Source organism: Lithobates pipiens, unplaced genomic scaffold, assembly GCF_037356315.1.
Source record: "Lithobates pipiens isolate NorthernLeopardFrog02 unplaced genomic scaffold, aLitPip1_a1.2 Scaffold_16, whole genome shotgun sequence".
Lineage (NCBI taxonomy): Eukaryota > Metazoa > Chordata > Amphibia > Anura > Ranidae > Lithobates > Lithobates pipiens.
The window spans coordinates 482,551,942-482,578,512 of record NW_027507748.1 but is presented as its reverse complement, the minus strand read 5'-3'; the positions used below and the strand labels follow the sequence as shown (position 1 = coordinate 482,578,512).

At 44.1% G+C, this 26,571-nt stretch overlaps 2 protein-coding genes across 2 annotated transcripts in view; one reads left to right on the top strand and one right to left on the bottom strand.

Moving 5' to 3' along the window:
- The window catches only part of TGDS (TDP-glucose 4,6-dehydratase), a 39,677-nt gene extending 30,402 nt beyond the window's left edge, over positions 1-9,275 (bottom strand). The window contains exons 1-2 of the mRNA XM_077483044.1: positions 9,072-9,275; positions 646-712 (exon numbers count right to left, since the gene is read on the bottom strand). Of these exons, the coding sequence (XP_077339170.1) occupies positions 646-712; positions 9,072-9,142 (138 nt within the window). The 5' untranslated portion in view covers positions 9,143-9,275. The remainder of the gene's footprint in view (positions 1-645; positions 713-9,071) is intronic.
- A 25-nt stretch (positions 9,276-9,300) lies between these two features.
- The window catches only part of GPR180 (G protein-coupled receptor 180), a 41,422-nt gene continuing 24,151 nt past the window's right edge, over positions 9,301-26,571 (top strand). Inside the window, exons 1-3 of the mRNA XM_077483043.1 lie at positions 9,301-9,546; positions 20,566-20,724; positions 22,454-22,654. Of these exons, the coding sequence (XP_077339169.1) occupies positions 9,414-9,546; positions 20,566-20,724; positions 22,454-22,654 (493 nt within the window). The 5' untranslated portion in view covers positions 9,301-9,413. The remainder of the gene's footprint in view (positions 9,547-20,565; positions 20,725-22,453; positions 22,655-26,571) is intronic.

Below are 26,571 nucleotides of genomic sequence, written 5' to 3'. Positions count from 1 at the left end.
TTCCCTTTCAGACTCTCCATTTTTTTGGGGCCCCAGTATACATGCCTGCCCCCTGTTGGTCTGATATTCCGGACTTGAGTGTGGCTGGTAGGATAGGTGATACAGTGGGGGATTTCAACACTATCCCCCCCAATTTTTTCTTTCTTGTCTAGTATCTATACATTCTCTATGAACATATGGTCGGACGGGATTTGTGCTGCGCCCTGCGTTATGATGTCTCTTCCGCATTTATTTTCGAATTTGTTTTGAATGCTTAAATGTACTCACCTAGTGATTAGGATGCAAGTATATGCTTTGTACTATCTTATGGTATTACAACAGTCTAAGTTATGATTTGTTGGCTGATTGCTTTATTCAAATCTTTTAGATATGGTGTTACCTGAAAAAACCCCTGATGAAGGAGAATACAACTCATCTCTGAAACGTTGTTGGGTTTGGGTCATTGCATTATACCAATCCATGATTGTCCGTATATTATTATGCATCCTTGACCATCTATGTGTTTTTTTTCTTTGTATAATAAATCTTACACTTTTCTATCAATGTTGACATGGTAGTACCTTTAAAGTCCCACGTCTAGGTGGTTTCTCCATTCTCCATTTTTTGTAAATCAACCTCAAAGTGTGAAAAACATACAGATCTTACCTTGTCTAGATTTATTATTAAATATTCTGGATAGTTTTCAACCAGAGAAATTATCATATGTGATGCTCTGCAAAAAAGAAATAAGTAATAAACACAAAAGATTAAAAGCAGAATTGAACTTGAAAATATATTTTATTTTTATTTTTTTAACAGCTAAGGTTTTTGTAGGACAGAAAATACCTTATTGATCTCCTGTTATAAAGGCTTCTCCCTGCCCTGATGTGCATGTGCAGTTCAAACAAGCGCATTATAGCTAACAGCTTATGGAGGGTCCACTTAATTACCGACTTCGCGACCACGTCATTGTAAAATAACAGATGGGCAGGAACTCTACTGTTCTGGCAGGATGTTATAAAAAAGGTCCTCCTGAGTAGAGGTCGACCGATATGGGTTTTTCTCTGGCTGATATCAATATTTAGAAATAGGGGTGGCCGATGAGCGATATATGATGCCGATCTTTGTGGCCGATATTTTAGGCCGATTTTTTTTGGCAGGTGGCACTGGTTTGCACTGGCAGGTGGTACAGGTTGGCGGCACTAGCAGATGGTACTGGATGGCACTGGCAGGTTTCACAGCCGATAGTGTAACTATATGAAACTGAATGCTCTCTGCAGCGCTGCGGTATGTGAAACTTTATAGAGAGAGAGAGAGACAAATTCAGCGTGATGTCGGAGGGACCACATACATGTAGCGGCCCGCCCAGATGCCATCCCATTGGCTGGTGTTGGATAGCTGGGTCCCGCCCACCCCCCGACATCCAACCTCAATTTTGACAGCTCCTCTCGCTCTTCAGTTTCACACAATGTGCACTGCTCTGTCAACAGAGTGCGGAGAAGGGATTAGGAACCCCACGTTCCTCCTCCACACTCTGCTGGCAGAGGTACTGCCAGTGTTCAATATCGGCCCAATTTGGATAATAAATAGCCGATTTCTCCAAAATGGTCAAATATCTGCCGATATATGGGTCGACCTCTGCTCCTGAGAATGGGTCACGTTCTGGCAGAGTCTTTAACCTGTGCGCCCACCAGGCACAGCTGATGACTGATCATAGACGTCCCCCCTCCCGCTGCCCTCCGGTGCTTCTACCGACTCGCCAATACGATCAAAGCCAGAATCTTTTTTTTTATTTTTTATTTCAGGCTTCCCAGCCTAGAGGTGAGATGCGGGGTCTTATTGACCCCCAGATTTCACTGTAAAGAGGACCTGTCATGCCATATTCCTATTAAAAGGGATGTTTACATTCCTTGTAATAGGAATAAAAGTGATCAAAAAATTTATTTTTGGGGGAAAAAAAGCGCCCCTGTCGCATGCAGAAGCGAACGCATACGCAAGTCCCGCCCACATATGAAAACGGTGTTCAAACCACACATGTGAGGTATCGCTGCGAACGGTAGAGCGAGAGAAAAAATTCTAGCCCTAGACCTCCTCTAACTCAAAACATGTAACCAGTAAAAAAAAAAAAAAAAAAATAAAGAAGTTTAAAGCGTCGGCTATGAGGATCTTTTAAGTAGCGATGTTTGGCGCCATTCCACGAGCGTGTGCAATTTTGAAGAGTGACATGTTAGGTATCCATTTACTCGGCGTACCTTCATCTTTCACATTATGCAAAAATTGGGCTAACTTTACTGGTTTGTTGTTTTTTTTAAGAACAAAAAACTTTTTTTTTTTTTTAAAGCGTTCAAAAAATTGCTGCGCGAATACCGTGCGAGATAAAAAGTTGCAACAGCCACCATTGTATTCTCCGGGGTGTTTGCTAAAAAAACATATATAATGTTTTGGGATTCTATGTAATTTTCTAGCAAATAAATGATGATTTTTACATGTAGGAGAGAAATGTCAGAATTGGCCTGGGTGCTCCAGAACACCTGATGGCGCTCCCTGCATGTTGGGCCTCTGCATGAGGCCACACTGTGTAAAAGTCTCACACATGTGGTATCGCCGTACTCGGGAGTAATAGCAGAATGTGTTTTGGGGTGCAATTTGTGGTATTCATATGCTGTATGTGAGAAATAAACTGAGATGACAACCAAATAATATCCACCAATTTGTACTTATTTTTTTACCAAAGATATGTAGTGGTATAAATTTTGGCCAAAATTTATGAAGAAAAATTACTAATCTGAAAAATTCATTTATTTTTTATTTTTTACAGAATTTTCGGTCTTTTTTCTTTTATAGCACAAAAAAAAAAATAATAGCAGTGATTAAATACCACCAAAAGAAAGCTCCATTTGTGTGAAAAAAGGGACAAAAATTTCATATGAGTACAGTGTTGCATGATTAAGGGTGTTTAAGTGCCCAGTGGTCAATGTCTGCAGTTGACACAATGTTATTTTTTATTCCTTTTATGAAAGTTGTACTTTAGCAACTGTTAAGACATCTGTAACAAAATCCATGTTCCTTTTTCAGCAGACTCAATGATTTGCAGTCTGAGAAGTCAAAAATGACAACCTCAGTGTAGTACTCCAGATCGGGCTGCCAAGCTTGTGTGTATATATGTAAGAAGCATTTGGCTTTTTCACAGGTACATGTATAATTACAATCTATACTTTTTTTTATTTATTTTATTGGGAACTAGATTTAAAATAAGCGCTTCTCAACCTTTTCTCAGCCAAGGCACCCTTTAAAGCGGTTGTATACCCGCACGTGCGTGGGAATCTTTTTTCCGGCAAGGTCCGGCAGCATCTGCTGAGCCTTCGCAGTGCATGCGCCACTGACGTCAGCGGCTGCATGCAAAGTGAATATCTCTTAAACTGTACAGGTTTAGGAGATATTCATTTTACCTACAGGTAAGCCTTATTATAGGCTCTCGTGTAGGTAAAAATGTAACATAAGGGTATACAACCACTTTAAAATTATGTACAAATCTCAAAACACCCCATTCTAAAAAAAAATATATATATATGTGTGTGTATGTGTATGTATGTATGTATGTATGTATGTATGAACAATTTACACTGGTATGTATTGCTTGAAGCAAGTCTTATGTGTAGGCACAAGATCCTCACAAGATGAACAGAGCCTTTCCGGAGGCCAATGCAACGTATTCACAAAGAAGAGAACTTATCTTAAACAAAGGCATTCATACTGTACACAGTTCAATACAACTTAACCCCATAAATACACAGAAGGAATCAACCCCTTTTAACCACTTCAGCCCTGGACCATTTGGCTGCCTAAAGACCAGAGCACTTTTTTTTACAATTTGGCACTGCGTCACTTTAACTGGTAATTGCGCGGTCATGCAATGTTGTACCCAAACAAAATTGCGTCCTTTTTTCCCAAAAATAGAGCTTTCTTTTTATGGTATTTGATTGCCTCTGCGATTTTTATTTTTTGTGATAAACAGAAAAAGTCTGAAAATTAAAAAAAATTTAATAAATCAAAACAATATTTTCTACTTTTTGTTATGAGAAAAATCTAAATAAACTAAATTTTAGTCATACATTTAGGCCAAAATGCATTCAGCCACATGTCTTTGGTAAAAAGTCAAGAGTCAACAAGCGTATATTTATTGGTTTGCGCAAAAGTTATAGCGTCTACAAACTAGGGTACATTTTCTGGCATTTACACAGCTTTTAGTTTATGACTGCTTATCTCATTTCTTGAGTTGATAAAATGGCAAGGCAGTACAACCCCCCCCCCCCCCCCAAAGTAGACACCCCAAGAAAATTGTCATGTTGAGCCCACTGAATATTAAAAAAATTTGCCCCAAGTGACTGAAAAATTAAAAAAATTTAAAATAAAAATCCTGCAAAATATTCACCATACCTCTCAGCAAATAGCTTGGGGTATTACAGTAGTATAACCAGAGCTAAAGTCCTCCTTGCATCAGATAAATACTAAAACAGCACTAAAACAAAAATAAAAATAATAGTAATGAAACTATAGGGCAATGGCGAACACCACAGCCAACAGTGTTTATGTAGCAGATGGATATGTGGACAGTTCAGATAATTCACAGTCACTTTTCTCTTAACATGCACCTTCCACCAGAGTTGGAATGCAATTATCCACCTCGTGAAGCACACACCCCTCTAGGGTTCAAACCAGACGCCGCTACAAATAAAGCCTTGTATTTGTGTCCAAACACCGCTCTGTGCTGACACTCCACTTATCCCGAAGGTCCACTGGTAAAGGTACTCCAATTGTATAAAACACAAGGATAGATGTACATAGCGTAATGTTTATTATAATGCAACATACCCATACAGCAGAAACCCCCCTTAATCCTAGCTGCTTACATTTAAAATGCAATCAGCAAGCATAAAGAAATACAATAGAGGGCGCTATCACCATCTCCAGCCGATCGCTGGAAGTGTGCTGTTCCTTGCAGACACGGTATTACACTTCCGGGTAGAAGGCAGAGCGTGGTGGAGCGCACAACGTCACTTCCGGTTTCTGTGCTGGTCAGGTCCTGACCGGTTTCGTCGTTTGAAAGATGCCCTCTGTTGAAATACGGATACTACTGTAATACTTACTTTATATTTATTTAAACAGCTGCTTAGTCTTATTTTATGTTTTGATTTCACCTCTATTTTATATTGGTAATTTTCTATGTTTATTTACCTATACATTTTTTTTTTTATGTCTGAGACATCAACATATGATATTGAATAGTTCAACACATCTACCTGCTGCTGGCACTCTAGGATTGAGGTGGCGCTTAGTGGGTGACCCGTAAGCCATAGTAATACCTCATTTATCTAAATAGCTTGGGGTGTCTACTTTCCAAAATGGGGTCATTTGGGGGGGGGGGGGGGGGGGGGGTTTGTGCCATCTGGGCATTCCATGGCCTCCAAAGCTGTGATAGGCAGAGAGGAGTGAAATCAGACATTTACACCCTTAGAAATCCTGAAGGCGGTGCTTGGGTTTCAGAGTCCTGTACGTGGCTAGGCTCCCAAAAAGTCCCACATATGTGGTATCCCTGTACTCAAGAGAAGCAGCAGAATGTATTTTGGGGTGTATTTGATCCCCTATGAAACCAGCAAGATTTCTGTCTCCCAGGTGTCTTCTATACATGTAACAAGCTGAGATTAGGAGCACTCCTAATATCAGCTTGTTACTTGTATAAAAAGACACCTGTCCACAGAAGCAATCAGATTGCAATCTCTCCACCATGGCCAAGACCAAAGAGCTGTCCAAGATTGTAGACCTACACAAGGCTGGAATGGGCTACAATTTCCTTTGCAAATGGAAGAAACACAAAATAACTGTCAATCTCCCTCGGTCTGGGTCTCCATGCAAGATCTCCCTTTGTGGAGTTTCAATGACCATGAGAACGGTGAGGAATCAGCGCATAACTACACAGGAGAATCTTTCCAATGATCTCAAAGCAGCTGGGACCATAGTCACCAAGAAAACAATTAGTAACACACTACACTGTGAAGGACTGAAATCCTGCAGCGCCTGCAAGGTCCCCCTGCTCAAGTAAGCACATGTACAGGCCCGTCAGAAGTTTGCTAACGAACATCTGAATGATTCAGATGAGAACTTGGTGAAAGTGTTGTGGTCAGATGAGACCAAAATCAAGCTCTTTGGCATCAACTCAACTCACCCTGTTTGGAGGAGGAGGAGCAATGCTGCCTATGACCCCAAGAACACCATCCCTACCGTCAAAGATTGAGGTGGAAACATTATACTTTGGGGATGTTTTTCTGCTAAGGTGACAGGACAACTTCACTGCATCGAAGGGACAATGGACAGGGCCATGTACCATCAAACCTTTGGTGAGAACCTCCTTCCCTCAGCCAAGGCATTGAAAATGTCACGCTGGAATACCCATCCACGACCCAATGACCCAAAACACACAGCCAAGGCAACAAAGGAGTGGCTGAAGAAGCACATTAAGGTCCTGGAGTGGCCTAGCCAGTCTCCAGACCTTAATCCCATAGAAAACATGTGGAGGGAGCTAAAGGTTCATGTTACGAAACATCAGCCTCGAAACCTTAATGACTTGGAGAGGACCTGCAAAGAGGAGTGGGATAAAATCCTTCACTCCAAAGACATGTTGGTAGGTTGATTGGCTGCTGTCTAAATTGGCCCGTATACATGTATGAAAAAAACGGGAGTAAGACTGTAAGCTCCTTGAAGGCAGGGACTGATGAGAATGCATATATACACATACAGGTCAACTGCGCTTCAGTTGCCTTCAAGAGATTCCTGCGTGCTGCATTTTTTGGTGTTTGTTAATGTAGAAAGAAAAAAATTAAATAAAAAAATAAAAACACACCACACACCAAAAACGCACCTCCCATTGAAATGAACGGAAACCACATTAAAAACGCAACGCCAAATACATAACAAACACACCATGCGTTATGGGAAGTTTAAAGTAGGGCTGAAACAACTAATTGATTAATCAACTAATCGAAAATTAATTATGAAATTAATCAATTACTATTTTCATAATCGTTTAATCGGCCAGTAACAAAGGGGATTCAAAAAAATAATAATAAAATGAGCCCTTTATAGTACAAAAATAGAAAATAATCGCTACAGTAAATATTACTTTCACATTTTTACAGTAAAAAAAAATAACCCCCTTACAGTAGTGATTATCATAGGGTGGAGGTCCGGGATCTGGGGGCCCCTTATTAAAGGGGACTCCCAGATTCCGATAAGCCCCTCACCTGCAGACCCGACAACCAATGGCCAGGGTTGTCAGGAAGAGGCCCTTGTCCTCATCAACATGGGGACAAGGTGCTTTGGGGTGGAGGGGCCACAGGGAGCCCCCCTTCCCCAAAGCACCCACTCCCCCAAGTTGAGGGCATGTGGCCTGGTACGGTTCAGGGGGGCTTGCTCGTCCCCACCCCCTTTCCTGACCGACCGGGCTGCGTGCTCGGATAAGGGTTTGGTATGGATTTTGGGGGACCCCCACGCCATTTTTTCTGCATGGGGGGGGGTTACCCTTAAAATCCATACCAGACCTAAGGGCCTGGTATGCTCCTGGAGAGCTGATTATTCTCTGATCGGCCACGGCCTGGCCTGGGGCGACTTAAAGTCGTGTTGTAAGTCGCCCCAAGTTGTGTTGAAGTCACTCCAAGTCGCGGTGTTATTCATACTCAAATCGTGTCCAAGTTGCCTCCAAAAGTCACGCTGGAAGTCGTGTTGCCCCTATGTGAACCGGCTCTAAATAAACACCACTGAAGATTAGAGAGACATATACAAAAATTTTGAACACTATAACTAGTGATAAATATCAAAAGAAAAAGTCCAAGTGACAAAATATGCAAAATGCAGTTCAAGGTTCCATGTGGAATAAAAATACATTCAAAACTTTGTGTGAATATCCCAACCATGAACAGGGTATGAAACTGAAGTGAGAGGTACCACCACCGAAAACTAGGAGGCTTACCGGAACGTTTGTACCCACAAGAGCAAATGTTCTGTGAGTCAAACGGGCTTGTTTTATGTAAACAACCAATGGGATGAACGCTGGAATCCTCAGATGGCTGGAACGCCCGGCTATCCTCAAAGTGGTAGATGACTATGTAGGTGTATCTCATGGAGGACAATGATCAAATGTCCATAGATGCAGTGAATAGAAGGGGGAGAACAAAAAAGGGCCACATAGCGGAATTCCGTTTGGATACACAAGAAATTTAATGACGTTAGAAAAACTTACATTTAGCAGGTTAGAATCAGAGCTTTTTCTAAAACAAATGGCAGTAGTGGAGTCCAGTGGATTGTTTATCAGAGCAGCCCCCCATTGGATGCCCGCACTAGACCACCAGGAAAGGGGGCAACGTGTGGATGGCCATGGGGTACATACCTGCCCATCCACATGTGCAAATAAATGCCCAATCTGTGCCAATCAGTGCCCACAAATGGGTACTGACTGGCACCATCATGTAAAAAAAAAAAGTGAAAATATGTAAATCAGTGATGCCCAGCAATGCCACCCATCAGTGCCCATCCATGCCACATACCAGTACCTCCTCATCAGTGCCACCTTATCAGTGCCCGTCATTGAAGAATAAAAATCTTACTTATTTACAAAAAAAATTAACAGAAAGAAAGGAAAACTTGTTTTTTTCAAAATTTTCAGTCTTTTTATATTTGTTGTGCAAAAAATAAAAATGGCAGAGGTGATCAAATACCTCCAAAAGAAAGCTCTATTTGTGGGAACAAAATGATAAAAAAATGTGTCTGGGTACAGTGTAGCACGACCGTGCAATTGTCATTCAATTTGCGACAGCACTGAAAATTGGTCTGGGCAGGAAGGTGTCTAAGTGCCTGGTATTGAAGTGGTTAAGGGGGGGAAATCTTCCAGGGCTGAAGCGGTTAAGGACTCATGTGAACAGTCCCTTCACACCCTGTCCATCCAGGCAGAGGCCCTCCCTGCTGCACGCATGCTCTGTTGTATTGTTTTGTCTGTGGAGAGGCACTTCCTTCACCCCCTAGGTGGAATTGTATAGACTCACATGAAGCCAGCCCCTCCGGTCACCAGCAGCCTCTTGTGGAAGCCCCCGGGCGGTTCGCTCTCTGTACTCATGGCTCTTCTTTCCCCGGCTCCCACTTATCTATCGCTCAGTGTATCCACACTGCCAACATCCCCAATTCACAACACTTGCATGACGGCGGCCGCGCTTTACGGCTCTACCTGGCGACGTACACGTCGCTATGTTTCGCTTCCCTCCCCCTCCAGGCTCCTCCCGCGTAGGGCAGCGATTGGAGGAGTGCGGTGACGAGCCGGCACAGCCCTGTCCTCCTGCAGATGTGGCGGCTGGAGTTGCACATGTCCCCGGGAAGCGGATAAGAGGGAGATGCTGGCCGGGCTGCTGGTGGCGGGGCTGTGGCTGCTACACACGGCGGGGGCCAAGACCGTGCATGGCAGCTTCGACAGCGCCCTGGCCTGGCACGGCCGGGGGCAGCACATCTTTACCTTCTTGTTCCATGGTGGGTACAATATGACATCTGTACATAAAGGGAGGAAGGATGGAGCATCCCATACAGGGGCCGGGCCTACTCCATGACATGACACCCACATAGGAGCGCTTTACTATACCACTCTATGGCCAGACCCACAAGAGGCTGATTGTAGAGGGCTCATATCTCATCTGTATTAGGATACAGTCACCCCGTGATTAGGGTCAGAGAGAATAGTAGTGGTAGAAATCAGAGATTCCTGATCGATGTGACCATCATTATTATAATATTCCTGATGAATGTGACCATTGTCCCTGATCACTAGAATGACAGGTAATCAGGAGCCACAAATCTATGCCTGTCTCTGCAGAAAGGCCCAAATAGCTGCGCCAGCTGGTGAGCCGCTGTCCCCGGGCGCTGGTGACCTGTCATGGTGAACGGGGCTGGCAACCGCTCAGATCCATAGTAGGAATCTCCGATTCCTGCCACTACTATTTCCCGATGTGAACGTAAGTTTAAAGTGCTTGTGAAGGCAGAAGGTTTTTTTTTCTTTGTGCATTCTATGCATTAAAGGATATGTAAAGTTTTTTTTTAGGGTTTTTAAAAAATATATGTCATACTTGCCTTCGCTGTGCACAGAGTGGCCCCGATCCTCCTCTACTGGGGTCCCTCAGTGGCGCTCCTGGGTCATCCTGTTCTTGAGTGCCCCATCAGAGAAGAGTTCTCACTTGTGGACACCCATGCAGGCGCGCTCCTGTGTCCTGCTTCTGCATCTTGACGCACAAAGCAGGACTGGGGGGGGGCGCATCTGGATTTGATTGACAGCAGTGGGAGCCAATGGCTACGCTGCTATCAATCGATCCAATCAGGACACGAGACACCAGCCGGAACAGCTGTGCTTGTTCCTGTTTTTGGAAACACAGGACTCAGGTAAGTATTACGGGCTGCTGAGTGACAGGTTTTCACCTTAATGCATAGAATGCATTAAAGGGGTTGTAAACTCTCATGTTTTTTCACCTTAATGCATCCTATGCATTAAGGTGAAAAAAAACACCTGGCAGTGACCCCCATTTTACTTACCAGAGCCCTGGAACTTGACCCAGTGGGGATGCGCTGTCTCTCTGCAGGGGATTCTTGTCTCTTGATTGTATAGATTGATAGCTCAGCCATTGGCTCCCGCTGCTGTCAATCAAATCCAATGACACCGGGGAGGGGCGAATGCTGGAGTTGGGAGCGTGCAAGCAAGGTAAACCCCCCCCCACCCCAAGAGCGCTTAGCGCTTCTCCTAATGGGTTTTCTGATGTGGGGAGGAGCCACGAGAGCTGTCAGGGGGCCCCAGAAGAGGTTCTGGGCCACTCTGTGCAAAACTAGCTGCACAGTGGAGGCAAGTATGATATGTTATTTAAAAAAAAACAAAAAAAAAAAAAAAACCCTTACAATCACTTTAAGGGGGCCAAAGCACAAGGGTTTACAACCCCTTTAAAGTGGTTAAGCCACTCTAACCTGTATGCGCCATTAGTGCTGTCTCCTATTGTAGTGTCCCTCTAAAAAAATAAATGCTGTAAATACCCAATTCAGAGCCGAGATTCACAATCATGTGACCGGCCTCCTCTCCCCATCGGGCAGTGGCAGAGGCCAAGATTTCCCCTCTGATGTCAGTTGAGAGGAAGAGAGAGAGCAGGCTGGTCATGTGATTGTAAATCCGTGCTCTTTAACTGAGGTATTTACATTTTGTTTTATAAAATCGCACACAGAGGGGGACACTATAATAGGAGACAGTGCGGATGATGTATACACGTTACAGTTATGCAAGCGGGGAGGGAAGACACAGGAGCAGAGAGGAGACAGGAGCAGGGCTGCGGATGACAGAGGCACGTAAACTGACCACGGTGTCAGGGCTCAGCAGCCATGGTACTGGAAAGGTGGGTGGATGACATAATGATCTCTATCTCAGCCCTTGTACTCCTTCATAAAATACAAAGCTTCCTGTATCGCTGCTGGAACACAGTGCTGTATACTGGATGTAGCTGATACAGTTTATACAGCACTCCCAGTAGGTGCATCTGTTACTGAAAGATTTGTTTTACAAAAGGTTTTAATATGTTTTAGCAAAAATACAAAGATACATCATGAATTGTATAGTATATTGTATTCTAGGCATGGAATGAACAAGTTGGCAACATATAGTATTGCAACATCTATCTTTTTCTTCTTTTAGAGGCTTGATGGAGAGCGATGCTCAACTTGTTCAGAGTTCCCCATAGGTGTTCAGTTGGGTTCAGCTCAGGAGACATGCAGTACTTGGCCACTGAATCGCTTTCACCCTGATCTTCAGCCCCACTTCACACCTATGCAAATTAGATGCGGCTTACAATGCATCCAATTCGCAGGACATTTTAAAATGCATTCATTTGAATGCATCTGGTTCACATATGTGTGTTGCATTCGCATTGCACAAAAAACATGTGAGTTTTCTGGGCATTGCGGTGCCAATTACAACCCATTATCTCCTATGGGAACGCATGTGATTTGCAGATGCATTCCGTTCTGAACACAAACTCTCTCCTTCTCCTCACTACACCCCCTCCCCCTCCCTGCTCACTGATCCGCAGCTAAAACGCAGAGGAACCTCTGAACAACTGATTTTCCCAAGTGTTCTTCCAGGACAGTACTTGAGAGATGGAGCTCCTCCCATCGACATAGGAAACACATTGCCACAGTTCAAAAGGCGGTCCCTCAGGTCCCTGGTCAGTCATTTGTGTTTCCTCCGTCGGAGGAACATGTTGCCAGGAACCTGGAGGCCCCTCTCAGGGGCTGCCTGAGAACCTGTTAGCCATAAGGGACCGGGTCCTGTTTTTTGGCTGCAGTATTGGGTCCATACCTTTCTTTGTGGCTCGGGTACCGTCCAGCTGATTCGGAGCAGACCCGTTACCCTCCTCCTTCCAGTGCCGAGGTGGCCAGGGGCAGAATGGCGCCGGTTTCCCCCAGGAGCGGTGAGTGGAACCTTCCATCTCTGCTCCTTGTTGCGGTGGGGTCGGAGACGCCGAGCGTCACTTCCGGCGGAACCGCGTCATCACTGCGTGCCGAGACTTCCGGTTCCGGGTCTCTAAGGGTACAAGGAGGAGAGGGAGAGCCAGCGCTGTGCCTGTGAAGCCCGACCAGCGTCCAGCTATACCGGATTAGCGGCGGGATTCGGAGCGTCAGAGGGGGACCATGGAGGCTATTCCCCAGGATACTCCGGCGGAGACAGGCACCAGCCAAACCCAGGTAGGCTGCTGGGCATGCTATTACTCTGGTGGAGTGGTGGTGTTTGTAGGCTGGGCCCTGTAGTACCCCACGGTGGCGGTTTACTGACAGTGAGGTTGTTTGTTAGTGGTGATTCTAAGAGGGACATGGTGCTGATGCTAAGAAATCCTTTGTCTTCTTATTTTCAGGCTAAAGAGATACCAAGGGAAGACAAGACAGGCCGCAAAAAGTGCCCTAATTGTGGGAATAGGTTGTCCTCTGGCTCTAACAAAGCCCTATGCAAGCAATGCATTGCAAGCTTGCTTAAATCTGAGGCAGATTCCCCTTTAGCAAAGTTTTTGGGCTCCTTTAAAGAGGAAATGGCGTCAACCTTTAAGTCCCTCCGGGAGTTAATCACTGACGTGGGATCAGCTGCAGCTGCCTCCACGAGTAAAACAATTATAATCTCATCCTCACCATGCCTTACAACACCCAGCTCAGGGGAGCCCCGTATGGTCAGGGAGCCTAGCCCCACGTTGATTAGCCCCGAATCCTCTGACACTGACTCGGGTCAGGAAGAGGATCAAGCAGCATCTAAAGCCTCAAAATATAGATTATCTCTCGAGGAAGTAGATGAGCTAATGGGGGCTATCTATGATACGCTGGAAATTGAGGAGGAAGAAACTCAGTTATCCAGACATGATCAAATGTATGAGGCTCTGGGGAAAAAGAAAGCAAGGGTTTTTCCTATACATAAGGTGCTTTCTGACCTTGTCCTTAAGGAGTGGTCTGAACCAGATAAAAAGGTTTTCTTTCCTAAATCCCTTAAGAGAAGGTTCCCTTTTGATGAGAGCCCAGAGGCGGTCTGGAATAAAAATCCTAAACTAGACGCCCCTCTGTCCAAAATCTCAAAGCAGGCTGATTTGGCCTTTGAGGATATGGGCCACCTGAAAGATCCCATGGACAGGAGAACAGACATTGTCTTAAAGAGGGCCTGGGATGCCTCTATGGCAGGCTTAAAACCAGCTCTAGCCACTTCCTGTGTAGCTAGAAACCTGGAGTTCTGGTTATCACAACTACAAGAACACTTAAAGGCAGGCACTCCTAGGGGGGAGCTTTTGAAATCCTTCCCTATGCTTTTTAAGGCCACCAGTTTCATCTCTGACGCCTCCACGGACTCCGTAAAATTTACGGCTAAATCTGCAGCACTTTCAGTGGCAGCGAGGAGGTCAGTATGGATGAAAACCTGGGGGGGAGACACGGCGTCTAAAACCCGCCTGTGCAGCGTCCCTTTTACAGGAGACTTAGTCTTCGGGCCTGAATTAGACTCCGCCTTAGAAAGGACGGCGGATAAAAAGAAAACCTTTCCCGCAAAGAAGAAAAATTTTCAAAGAAAAATTTTTCGTCCCTTTAAGGAACCCTCTAAATCAGAGAAGAGTTCAACCCCCAAAAAACATTGGTCGGGACATATAGGGAAAGGAAAAGGGGGCATACTGTTTAGCCGCCCCAATCAGGATCCCAAACCCCAGTGACGTCAGGGTTCCTGTGGGAGGAAGATTAAGCAAATTTCTTCCACAATGGGAAGAGACAACCTCGAACGAGTTTGTCTTAAATATAATAAAAAGGGGTCATACGCTGGAATTTCACAGCAACCCTCCTTCCAAGTTTCTGGTGACAAAGCTTCCAAGTCATTTAGAAAAGGCCAGGGCCTTGCCTTTACTAATAGGGGAAATGGTAGATCAAGAGGTATTGACACCAGTCCCTATTCAGGAACAAGGAGACGGTTTTTACTTGCACATTTTTGTGGTAAGAAAGCTGTCAGGGAGATTCAGACTAATTCTGAACCTCCGACCACTGAATCGCTCCATCCGTTACAAGAGATTTTGGATGGAGTCCATTTATTCCATAAAGAATCTCCTGCAGAAAGAGACATTTATGGCAACCCTGGATTTAAGGGATGCTTATCTGCACATTCCAATAAGGGAGGAATGCCAGAAATTCCTTCGGATGGCAGTGCAGATAGACACAAAGGTTTACCACTTTCAGTGCAGAGCACTTCCCTTCGGTCTATCATCCTCCCCGAGAATCTTTACCAAGGTTCTCGGAGAGGCTTTAGTTCCTCTGAGGCTTCAATCAGTCTCAATTATCCCCTACCTAGACGATCTGCTCCTAACAGCCCACTCAGAGAGTCGTCTTTCTCAGGACCTGGAATTGACTCAACTCAGCCTGAGTCGATTAGGGTGGATTGTCAGTCAGGAGAAATCCAAGACAACCCCAACACAGGAGATCCTGTATCTGGGTTACTGGATCAAGTCTGTAGATCAGAAAATTATACTGCCGGAAGAAAAGATTTTGAATCTGTGGCAGAGAATATCTTTTCTTCAATGCAGCCCCAAGTGTACGGTGAGGGAAGTAATGTCGGTCTTAGGTCTTATGACGGCAGCCATTCCAGCCGTACAATGGGCCAGGTTCCATCAAAGAGACCTTCAGGGTTTTCTGTTAGAACAATTAAAAGGCAGAGATCTGGAGGAGGAGGTATCGATCCCCTCAAAGATAAAACGCTCCCTCTGGTGGTGGAAGGACAGGGAGAACCTAAACAAAGGGGTTCATTGGGTCCTTCCTATCACTTCAACACTAACAACGGATGCGAGCAGTTGGGGCTGGGGAGCCCACCTCGGCTCAAGCTGGGTCCAGGACAAGTGGACCCCGGAGGAGAAATGTTTCTCTTCCAATTGGAAAGAGCTAACAGCAATCCTGAGAGCTGTTCTAGCTTTTCACCCCGCAATACAGGGTCACCATCTACAAGTCCGTTCAGACAATACGACGGCTGTAGCATACATAAACAAACAAGGAGGTACCAGAAGTCCTCGTTTGATGTTGGTAGCCAGACGCATTCTCCAGTGGGCAGAAGCCAATCTGGAATCCATTTCTGCAGTTCACCTGAAAGGGGAGCTGAACAACAAGGCGGACTTCTTGAGTCGACAGAAGATTTCGAACCAAGAATGGTCCTTACACCCAGAGGCATTCAATCTCATAACAGCTCACTGGGGAGAACCAGAGGTAGACCTTTTTGCGAGCAAAAAGAATGCAAAGGTTCCCAATTTTTTCTCGCTAAACCCAGGAGATCAGCCCCTGGCGGTAGATGCCTTGCAAACTCCATGGACTTTCAGTCTGGCGTATGCATTTCCCCCTCTTCATCTCATTCCGAGGGTCCTAGCAAGATTCCTCAAGGAGAAAACCTGTTTGATTCTAGTAGCACCTTTTTGGCCCAGGAGACCGTGGTTCACAACGTTGCTACAATTGACAGATTGTCCGCCTCTAAGACTTCCCTACAGACAGGACCTCCTGTCGCAGGGACCTCTTTACCATCCGCAGGTCGCCACACTGAAGCTTTCAGCGTGGTTACTGAGGAGGAAATCTTAAGGAGTAAGGGCCTGTCAGATGAGGTAATTGCGACCTTACTACAGAGTCGCAAACCAGTCACGAGGGCTATTTACAAAAAAGTCTGGAAAAAATTTAATAGCTGGCTGAATAGCCGTGACATAAATACGGCTAATATTCTACAGTTTTTACAGGAAGGTGTAAACAAGGGTTTAACCCTAAGTACTATTAAGGTACAGATAGCTGCCTTAAGTGTGTACCTAGATGAACGCTTACAGGAAAATCCTTTTGTCGCTAGATTCTGTAAGGCAGTCGCTAGACGTAAGCCAGTCAGAATCACAAAAGTCCCATCCTGGGATTTAGCAGTTGTGCTAAAAGCTTTCTTGGGGTCACCCTTTGAGCCTATCTCAGAGGCCTCCCTAAGGCTTATTACATTTAAGACAGTACTCCTGGTGGCAATCACTTCAGCCCGTAGGGTCAGTGAAATCCAAGCCCTTTCCATCAGGGAACCATTTCTACAGATCCTAGAAGACAGTCATACTAAAGACAGACCCTGGGTTCTTACCAAAGGTAGCTTTTAGCTTCCATAGGTCCCAAGATATTGTCCTCCCCTCATTTTGTCAAAATGCAGCAAATGAGAAAGAGGAACGTTTTCATTTATTGGATGTGAGGAGGTGTATTCTAGAATATCTTAAAATAACAAATCCATTCAGAATCTCAGACTCCCTTTTTTGTCCTTTTTTCCGGACAGCGTAGGGGACAGAAAGCTTCAAAAGTAACCATAGCTAGATGGATTAGGCTAGCTATAGCAGAGGGGTATAAGGCCTTGAATAGAGATCCTCCTGAGGGTGTTAAAGCTCACTCCACAAGAGCGTTGTCTGCATCCTGGGCAGAAAGAGCTGGTGCCACCCCGGAGCAGGTATGTAAAGCAGCCACATGGTCAAGCTTTTCCACCTTTTTACAAGGCATTACCGACTGGACTTAATGTCTAGTCAGGATCAGGCCTTTGGGAGGAAAGTCCTCCAGGCCGTGGTCCCCCCCTAATCTGGGAAGTACTTGGGGATCCTCTCAAGGGCTGTCCTGGAAGAACACTTGGGAAAACTGGAGTTAGTACTTACCGGTAACTCCTTTTCCGGTGGTCTTCCAGGACAGCACGATCCCACCCTTTATTTGATTATAGTGATGTACTAATATTATTACCTGTTATGGTTTATATGTTTTTCAGTTCCATCCTTCGGTTCTTGGTGAATGACTGACCAGGGACCTGAGGGACCGCCTTTTGAACTGTGGCAATGTGTTTCCTGTGTCGATGGGAGGAGCTCCATCTCTCAAGGGCTGTCCTGGAAGACCACCGGAAAAGGAGTTACCGGTAAGTACTAACTCCAGTTTTTTAACTTCGCAGTGAAACCAGAGCTTCAATTCGCAACGCACATGTGTGAACCTGGGCCCAGAAATGCAACAGTGGCCTTATATTTGTGTTTTGAATCATTGTCATGTTGGAAAAGTGCACAATGACCAAGACCAACGGCATCTTCTTTTTCAATGTAGAGCAGTACATCTGTAAATTATCATACCATCAATGAAATGCAGATTCTAGGCAGGTTTTTATTTTTATTTTATTTTTTATTTTTTTTTGTTCATGGGCTTTAGGTAAGGGCTTCCTTTGGACGAAACCTATGCATGCCATTCCTCTGCAGTATTTTTACGGGAAATGATCACCCCAGTTTGGCTTTCTACGTCTTTCGCTAACTGCTGTGAACTTGCATGGTGATTTCCTTCAACCCTTCTCATCAGAAGACGCTCCTGTTGAGGTGTTTTCACTTCCCTGGACGGCATGGATGTGTCTGTGAGATAGTTGCAGTTCCATCTTTGTTAAATCTTTGTATCACTTTTGCTGCACTATACAGACTGATGAGTAAGGGCTCATCTACACTTGCTTTGGCTTTAACACACATTAACGGCTAGTTTACACTTGCTTCAAAACAAGGCTTCGGACAGGCTTTGTTAAAGCTCTCTGAACGCTAGTCAAAGCTCCCGTCACTAAATAAAATAGTTAGCTTACAGTCCTGTGTACACACACCTTGCTTTTGCTTGGTACTTCAATGAAGCTTTGTGGAGCAATGTGGTGCCATTGCTGACAGCATGAAATGGGAAGGGGTTTTCTGTAAGTAATGCCCCTTTTATAATCAACTGTCTGCTGGACACCTGTTTAATGAATAAATAGATCACCTGTAGTTGAATTCTTGTTAGGATTTTGTTTTATAAAATGAAGGCTTTCATTGGGGTGTATTTGTTTTTGCTACATGGTCTTTAACTACTTCCCACCCAGCCAATGTACATATACGGCCAGGTGGGTGCTCTCTCCTTCTGAATGGATGTTCAGGAACATCCTTCAGAAAGAGGGGGATCACGCATGGCCACGCAATCTCCATGCGCTCGTGTCACTCGGACATGGCGCATCTCTGATAGGCAGGAGAGCTCTGTGATTGGCCCTCCTGATCACATGATGGCCGTGTTCAATCGCAGCCATCATGTGATGTATATAAACAGCTGGTTGCTAGGCAATCGGCTCTCCTCTCACACGGAAGTTGTCGCTGAGGAGAGGCGAGCGGATCGCTGCAGCCAGCTGGTGTTCAGTGGGTATGAGCTATTTTTTACAGCTTTTTACTCGCCGATCACCAGTCTAGTGTAAACACAAATGTAAAACACACATGTCCCTGCACAATGTCCCCAAAACACACATGTCCCCAAATAATAAAAACACCTGCCCCCGACAAATATGTCCCACTAAAATGACATGTCCCAATGATTATCTGCACACATATGTCCATGATCATTTGCGTACATATGTCCGTGATCACACAAACCACTTATTATACACTTAACTGTTTTTCTTTTTATCAAAAACATGTAGCGAAATAGATTTTGGCTTAAATTTATGACAAAATTTGATTTCATTGCTTTTCTTTTAAAATAGAAGAAAATATTGTTTTTTTTTTTTTTTTCCCAAATTTCTGCTCTTTTTTCGCTTATCGCAAAAAGTAAAAAAGTAAATAGAAACCTCCAAAATAAAGCTCTATATGTGCACTATAAAATCCTGCAACTTCAAGGGAAATTCTTGATAATTCAAAGCAATCAACAGGTGAGAGTACAGTCCACTGCCCCATCTTTATACAAGGAAGGCCGCAGGGGGGGGGGGGCACCTAACAAGGTACCAGTATGTACATTAGGCAATCAGAAGAAATCGGCAAACAAGGGGGGAAAAAAAAAAGCAAAAGGGGGGGAAAGGGAAGGGAGATAGAGAAATCCCAGGGGCTGGGAGTGCCGGAATATCAGATCTCTAGTAGCAGGTGATCAAAACGCTCTGTAGGAGTGCACTGTCCAAGGTTGCCAAACATGAAAGAATGTATCATGTATGGCTGTCTGGTTATTATCAATCATGATGTCATTCATACATTGCTTTCCCGCCTCAAAGCTAATAACAGGAGACTTCCATGCTCTGGCAATGGTGATCTTGGTCGCTGTGAAAAGGTGAGTAGCAGTTTGTTGCTCAGTACATAAGAGACTGTCTGTCTATATCACAGGTGTCAAACTGGCGACCCTCCAGCTGTTCCAGAGCTACAAGTCCCATGAGGCATTGCAAGGTGGACAGTTACAAACATGGCATGATGGGAAATACACAGAAAGAGACAGAGCGCACAAGACCCTTGTGCAACACCATTTAATAAATGGATATATACAGAAACACTAAATACTCACATGGTGTTCTTAAAACAGAAGCATCTATGGTTGTGCTGTGATGTAGCTCCAGCACACAGAGCTCCAGGCAGACTCTGGACAGAGCGGTGGTGCGTAGTCCCAGTGGGGTGACGTACAGCCGCCAAGCTGCACGTGAGCTGCCTCACAGCAGAAATCCTCCAGAGATAAGAGAACCCGACTGGACTCTACAGGTACTTGATGCACGAGTTGGAACAGCTGAAGCGTAATGCTAATGTTCTCAAGTATGGTGACCTTTTTCAAACCTTTGGAGACAGCCATGGGCATGAGCTGGAAGTCCTCATTAGCCAGCTCAATGCCTAATTCATGTTCCCATTGCTGGCAATAAGGTCATACAGGAGGTTGGTTCCTGGAAATTGTCGAGGAGTAAAGCAATGAAAAATAGCTTAAAACAGTACAATGAAAACGCATGGCTCACATTGTATGCATTATTATGTGACATTACTCTGATCTTGCTGTCCTGTCAACTGCATGACATTACACCCACTGTCCTGAGTATGCAAAACAATATCGGACATTAACAACTGAATGTTTTGGCATAAACCCACATTGTGGTAGTCCCATTTCTTTTTTTGGGTAACCGTATAATAAAAATATTCTGTGTAGTGTGGGTTGCTTATTGCATTTCCCAAATGTTATTTAGCTTTCAGTATTTTTCTCTTTTAGGGGAGCAAGCTGTGTTGCGTGTTCGCATTAGCAATGTTGCAGCTGCAGTTGGAAAGGATGCAGCCTTGTACTTGTATCAAGATGAGGAATGGGTGAGGATGCATGGGAGTATGGAGGAATACAGCTGTCCGGAGAGATTGGCTTTGGCACAAGTAACAAGTAAGTGTTACAATTTCATCTCTGTGTTACATACATGGACCAGCAGTCAGGGATTTGGCTACACATACCAGTATATATATACTAGAAAAATCATTCTTTTTAATTGTACAGGGTGGGATTTATAATTCCCAGTGGTATGAGTCATCTCTGTATATTAATATGACAATGCTGTGATGACTACTTATGGAATATATAAGATGCAGCACAGTGTATAGTGTGGAGCAGTCTGGGGTATGTACCATACTGCACAGTAAATATAGAGGAGACCTCGCCATGTACCCCAATACAATTTCATACCCCATCACATCTCAGAGCTTCCTGTCTGGGGATCAGCAAAATTGCTAAATTGGATGAGGTCATTATCACCTAAGCGATTTTGTTATTTTAAAAGGAAAAGGAGCATCATCTGCAGCCTTTCTATAGCAGAAGTGTCCTAGGAAGGTACATCAGCAAAAATAAAGGTATGCTTCTAATTGTACTTCCAGTTCTAAATTATATTTATTAGCAAAATCATTGAGCCAATCACCAGCAAACAAGGAAAGAAGAAAAACAGCTAGTGAAATGGTATTATAAGGCACACAGCTGTACAGGAGCTATAAAGTGCACAAAGCCATGATCGCTTTCCTGGGACCCCTTTCACCTTCCAAGGACCCACAGCAGCTGCGTAATGTCATCCTTTGATAATTTAAAAGATTTGGTTATGCATTGGGGTTGAGTAATGCATGCACATGGAAGTATGCTCCAAATGTACATTGTGTGCATGCAGAGAATGCAGGAGCTTTACACAACCTCCTTCCCCTCCCGCACATAACCATGTACAGTTGCATTTTCTAACTCATCTCAATGGGTGGCAATATGCAGCAGCTGTGGGTCCCAGGAAAGCAATTATGCAGGCTGCATGCTGTACATCCCTTACAGTGCACATCCGTGTACATAAGTCCTTCAAGCGAAACTTCTGCAGTACTTGACTCCCATCTTGCGATGCAGATTGCTGCCTCATTGGAGCCAGCATCTTCTCCCGGTCTTCCCGTTTCATCATGTTCAGGCATCTTAATTGGCCAACCTAGGATAACACCCAAACCTGTACATGGGAGTTAATTTATCCTGACACCAAGGCATACCAAAAGTAAAGCCTCGGACACGCGATCAGATTTTCGGATGACCATTCGTCCATTTTTTTGTTGCATGCCGGTCTCATGTCGAAAAGTGAAGGTTACTCGCCATAAGAAAATTCTCACAGGACAGAATACTACAACAACAGAATTGACGTAATGTGTTGAATAGTTTTGTATGTATTCTTTCGTGTCTGAGCATGCGTAGTCTTGCTTACGATTTTTTTTCATACAAAAACCGTGCAAATTAAAAGAAATTGGACAATGTGTTCACATCTGACAAAAATGTTATAGTCTACACATCCAGCTTTTGTCTGACGAAAAACCGCAGTCAGCTGTCGAAAAGCACCATACTAACGATCTGAAAATTTACTTCTGATTTTCGTATCGGGTGTACGGGCCTTTAGGCAGGGTAGAAGACCTTACTTCACAGTAATATCTATTAGAAGCAGAAAAAGAGGCACCCATTGGACCATATAAATGTTGCCCAATTTCAGATGCAGGAGCACACCCCTTTTGCTAATTTAAAATTTGTGTTCTGTGGAGGCTCTTATTAATAAATTCTTTCAGCTTTTGAAATGCCTGTTATAGCTTGTATTTTACATTTTTTATTTTAGTTCCCTTGAACCAAACTGAATATAACTACACTCTGCCACAGATCATCTCGCCGGTTGCCTGGTATGCCATATATGTGGACAAATACACCTGTCTGATGAGCTATGAGGATCCCACTTCTGATGAGATCACTTTTCAAGTCACTCTACTCAACCCTGATGCTGCAGGCAATCCTTTTGACCATTTTGGAGCAGATGAATCAGGTACCTATGGACATAGTTTTATAACGACTCCAGTCTAATCCATATTCTAAACAGACATGATTTTTTTTATTTATTTTTTCCAGGTATAGTTTAAGTAACATTTGTAAACCCCTACTAGTTGTTTAAAGCCCACCTACAGGAATATAAAAAAATGCCCTTGCAGTGGGGCACCTACTAGTTAAATGTTCATTATGTCCAGGGTGATGCAGTTCTGGCTGTATGAAATGCCAGTCTTGAGGTCAACACAATCAATACAGGGACATTAGCGTTGAGTCTGGAGTGTGACTGGCTGGTCTTGACTTACAAAGGCAGCTGCAGGGGACCCATCACAGTGCTGGGGAGACAATGTTGGAGCGAGGATTCTCCTTATTCCTCTACCCCTAGAGCATTTAACTCTTGTAGTGCAGGGTGTTGGGGGAAGTTGAATTTCTTTATTCCTGGAAATGGCCTTTAAGCACAATCCAATTCTCCTTGAATGAATTGTCCATTTTGACTGGCTGTAATGCCTGGATCAGTGGCTCAAGTTAGTACCTAAATTATGGGGTCAACAAGACAGCCAGGCAACTAGCATTTTCAGGAGATCAACAGTAGCAGTCCTGACATTTCCCACAAATTTTCTTTTAAATTTCCAATAACAGTTCTCTACCAGCAGTGTGCACATTAATGGGTATATACGCATGAATGTATTGTTGTTGGAGACCCAATGTCTTAGATTTATATTAGTATGTTCAAGTGAAACTATATCTGAAGATATGAGGGGAGGGGTAGGGGCAAATCCACTCCTTTCAGCCTGAGCTTACAAAGTGCAGTTCTTAGGGTTGCTATACATGGTCACATTTGAAATTGGTGGCTAGTATGTGATATGCCCTTGATAGCATAGTACAAGGATCTGCCTTAACAATGATGTTCAAGTCAACCAAGCTTTAGATGTGCCTCTTGGGCCTTGAACAGCTTGCTCCCTTTTTGTTTGGAGAAAGCTTGAAGTGATAAAGTAAAAAAAAATTTCCTAAAATAAAAAAGATGTTATACTTACCATCCCTTTCGCAACAATATTGCACACTTACCTCTTGTTTGTTCCCTCGCCGACACTCTCGGCTCCTTTTTTTTTCTTCTGAGTGCCTCCACAGCAAGCTTTGTGCTACAGTGAATCCAGAAAGTATACATAGCATTTCACTTTTTCCACATTTTATGTTACAGCCTTTTTCCAAAATGGATTAAATTCATTATGTTCCTCAACATTCTACAAACCCCATAATGACAACGTACAAAAATAAGCTTGTTTGAGATCCTTTGCAAATTTATAAAAAATAAAAAAACAAAAAAATTGCATGTATATAAATATTCACAGCCTTTGCCATGACAATCAAAATTAAACTTCTTCATCCCTGAGATGTTTCTAGAACTTGATTGGAGTCCACCTGTGGTAAATTCAGTTGACTGGATGTGAAGGGCACACACTTGTCTTTATAAGGTTCCACAGTTAATGGTGTATGTCAGAGCACAAACTAAGCAATGAAGTCCAAGGAATTGTCTTTAGACAAGGAATTGTCAATCCTGTCTCTTCGAGACAGGATTGTATCGAGGCACAGATCTGGGTAAGGATACAGAAAACTTTCTGCAGCATTGAAGGTCCCAATGAGCACAATGGCCTCCATCTGTAAATCTAAAGTTTGCAACCACAAGGAGTCTTCCTAGAGCAAGCCGCTTGGCTAAACTGAGCAATCGGGGGAGAAGTGCTTTTCAAGGAGGGGACCAAGAACCCGATGGTCACTGACAGAGTTCCAGCATTTCTCTGTGGAGAGAGGAGAACCTTCCAGAAGAACAACCATCTCTTCACTCCACTAATCAGGTCTGTATGGTAGAGTGGCCAGACAGAAGGTACTCCTCAGTAAAACACACATGACAGACTGCCTAGAGTTTGCCAAAAGGCACCTGAAGCACTTTCCGAAATGAGAACCAAAATTCTCTGGTCTGATGAAACAAAGACTTTACTCTTTGGCCTCAATAGCAAGCGTCATATCTGGAGCAAACCAGGCACCGCTCATCACCTGGCCAATACCATCCCTACAGTGACGTATGATGGTGGCAGCATCATGCTGTGGAGATGTTTTTCAGTGGTAGGAAAGATGAATGCAGCAATGTACAGAGACATGCTTGATGAAAACCTGCTCCAGAGCACACTGGATTCTAGACTGGGGTGTAGGTTCATATTCCAACAGTACAACCACTTTAGGCACACAGCCAAGATAACAAAGGAGTGGTTACAGGACAACTCTGAATGTCCTTGAGTGGTCCAGCCAGAGCCCAGACTTGAACCCAATTTGAACATCTCTGAAGAAATCTGAAAATGGCTGCACACAAACGCTCCCCATCCAACCTGATGGAGCTTGAGAGGTCCTGCAAAGAAGAATGGGAGAAACTGGCCAAAAATAGGTGTGCCAAGCTTGTGGGATCATACTCCAAAAAGACTTGTGGCAGTAATTGGTGCCAAAGGTCCTTTAACAAAGTATTGAGCAAAGGCTGTGAATACTTATGTACATGGGATTTTTTTTTTTTCATTTGCAGACAAAGTTTCATACATTTTTTAAATAAGGCTGTAACTTGACAAAATGTGGAAAAAAGTGAAGCATTGTGAATATTTCCAGATGCATTGTATGTGGGCACACTCTCGAGCCTTGCTGTGTGTGTGTCCATATCACTCCCCCTGCTCCCTCCTCACTGGAATTGACTGACAGCAGCAGTACTATGACTCCCGCTGCTGCCTGTGTCCCTTGTGAGACCAGGAAGTCGAAGTGGTGCTGCAGACAGGGACAGTAAGTGTTTAGGGATATGGATGTAACTTCCTCCTTACCCCCTCAAGTGCTGTACTTCCCGACTTCCTGCTGACAATGGAAGGGGACACGAGGACTTGCTGTCTGCACTGAGACACTGACTGCTCAGGACTATGAGGGTACCTGTGTGCTGTCTGGATCTGGACACTGCTGATGATGTGAGGGCCCTGGGGAGAAAGTAAGCAGAGGAGTCCAATGCTCAGAGCAGGGGGAGGGGACAGGGATCACACTAAACAATTGTAGAGGGAGGACAGAGCTGTATACACTGATCTGCAACATTTCCCCCTCTACAGAGATGTGGAGGGAGGGGAGAGCCATCCATCACCACACCATCCACAGCACATGTACCATGTCTGCAGTCTCTCTCTGGTCCTCTCCTGTAGTAGGTCTGCAGTATCAGACCATCCCCTGTAGTGTTTCTGCAGGGGGCACGAAAATGTTTGCCCAGGGTCCAATTAACATTAAAGCCTACCCTGCATACCATGTATGATCTGAATAAAATATGATCATTTACAAGAGGCGGAGTTGGGTGGGGCAACTGGTGGCAAGTAACTCTTAAGGCGTGGCTAGTAGCTCAGGACTTGAAATTTTGAGGCTTGCTTTATAACCACTTTAACAATTTGCTGAGCGATGACAAACTTAATTTTTTTTTACATGTTGCAAATTTTCTGTATCCAACTCTTAGATACTTGGTATTACGTGGGAGTCAACTAAAACCTCAAATTTTAGCAGGTCTCCCAATCCTCTGGCTGTAATTGCCATCTATTTCTGGGTCATGTGGCAAGTTTCCGTGCCTCTCCATTATTGTATGTCACCCGGTACCTCTGTGTGAAGTTCTAACACAGGCTAGCTATAGGTGCAAGAAATGAAGAACACCAGCCAGGGCTTGCAGCCATTGATAATCGGATCAAAGAAGTGAATGTTATTGCCAGGATCGGCTAACTGCCCAGCATTTTTTTTTTTTTTATGTTAAAGTGGGATCTGTATGTCTCCACTGCGGTGGGTTTTTTTTTTATTTTTTTCCCTCAATTATAACAAATTATGCTTACTTGCAAATATTTGATTGTGTGTGTCCAGCTTTAGATC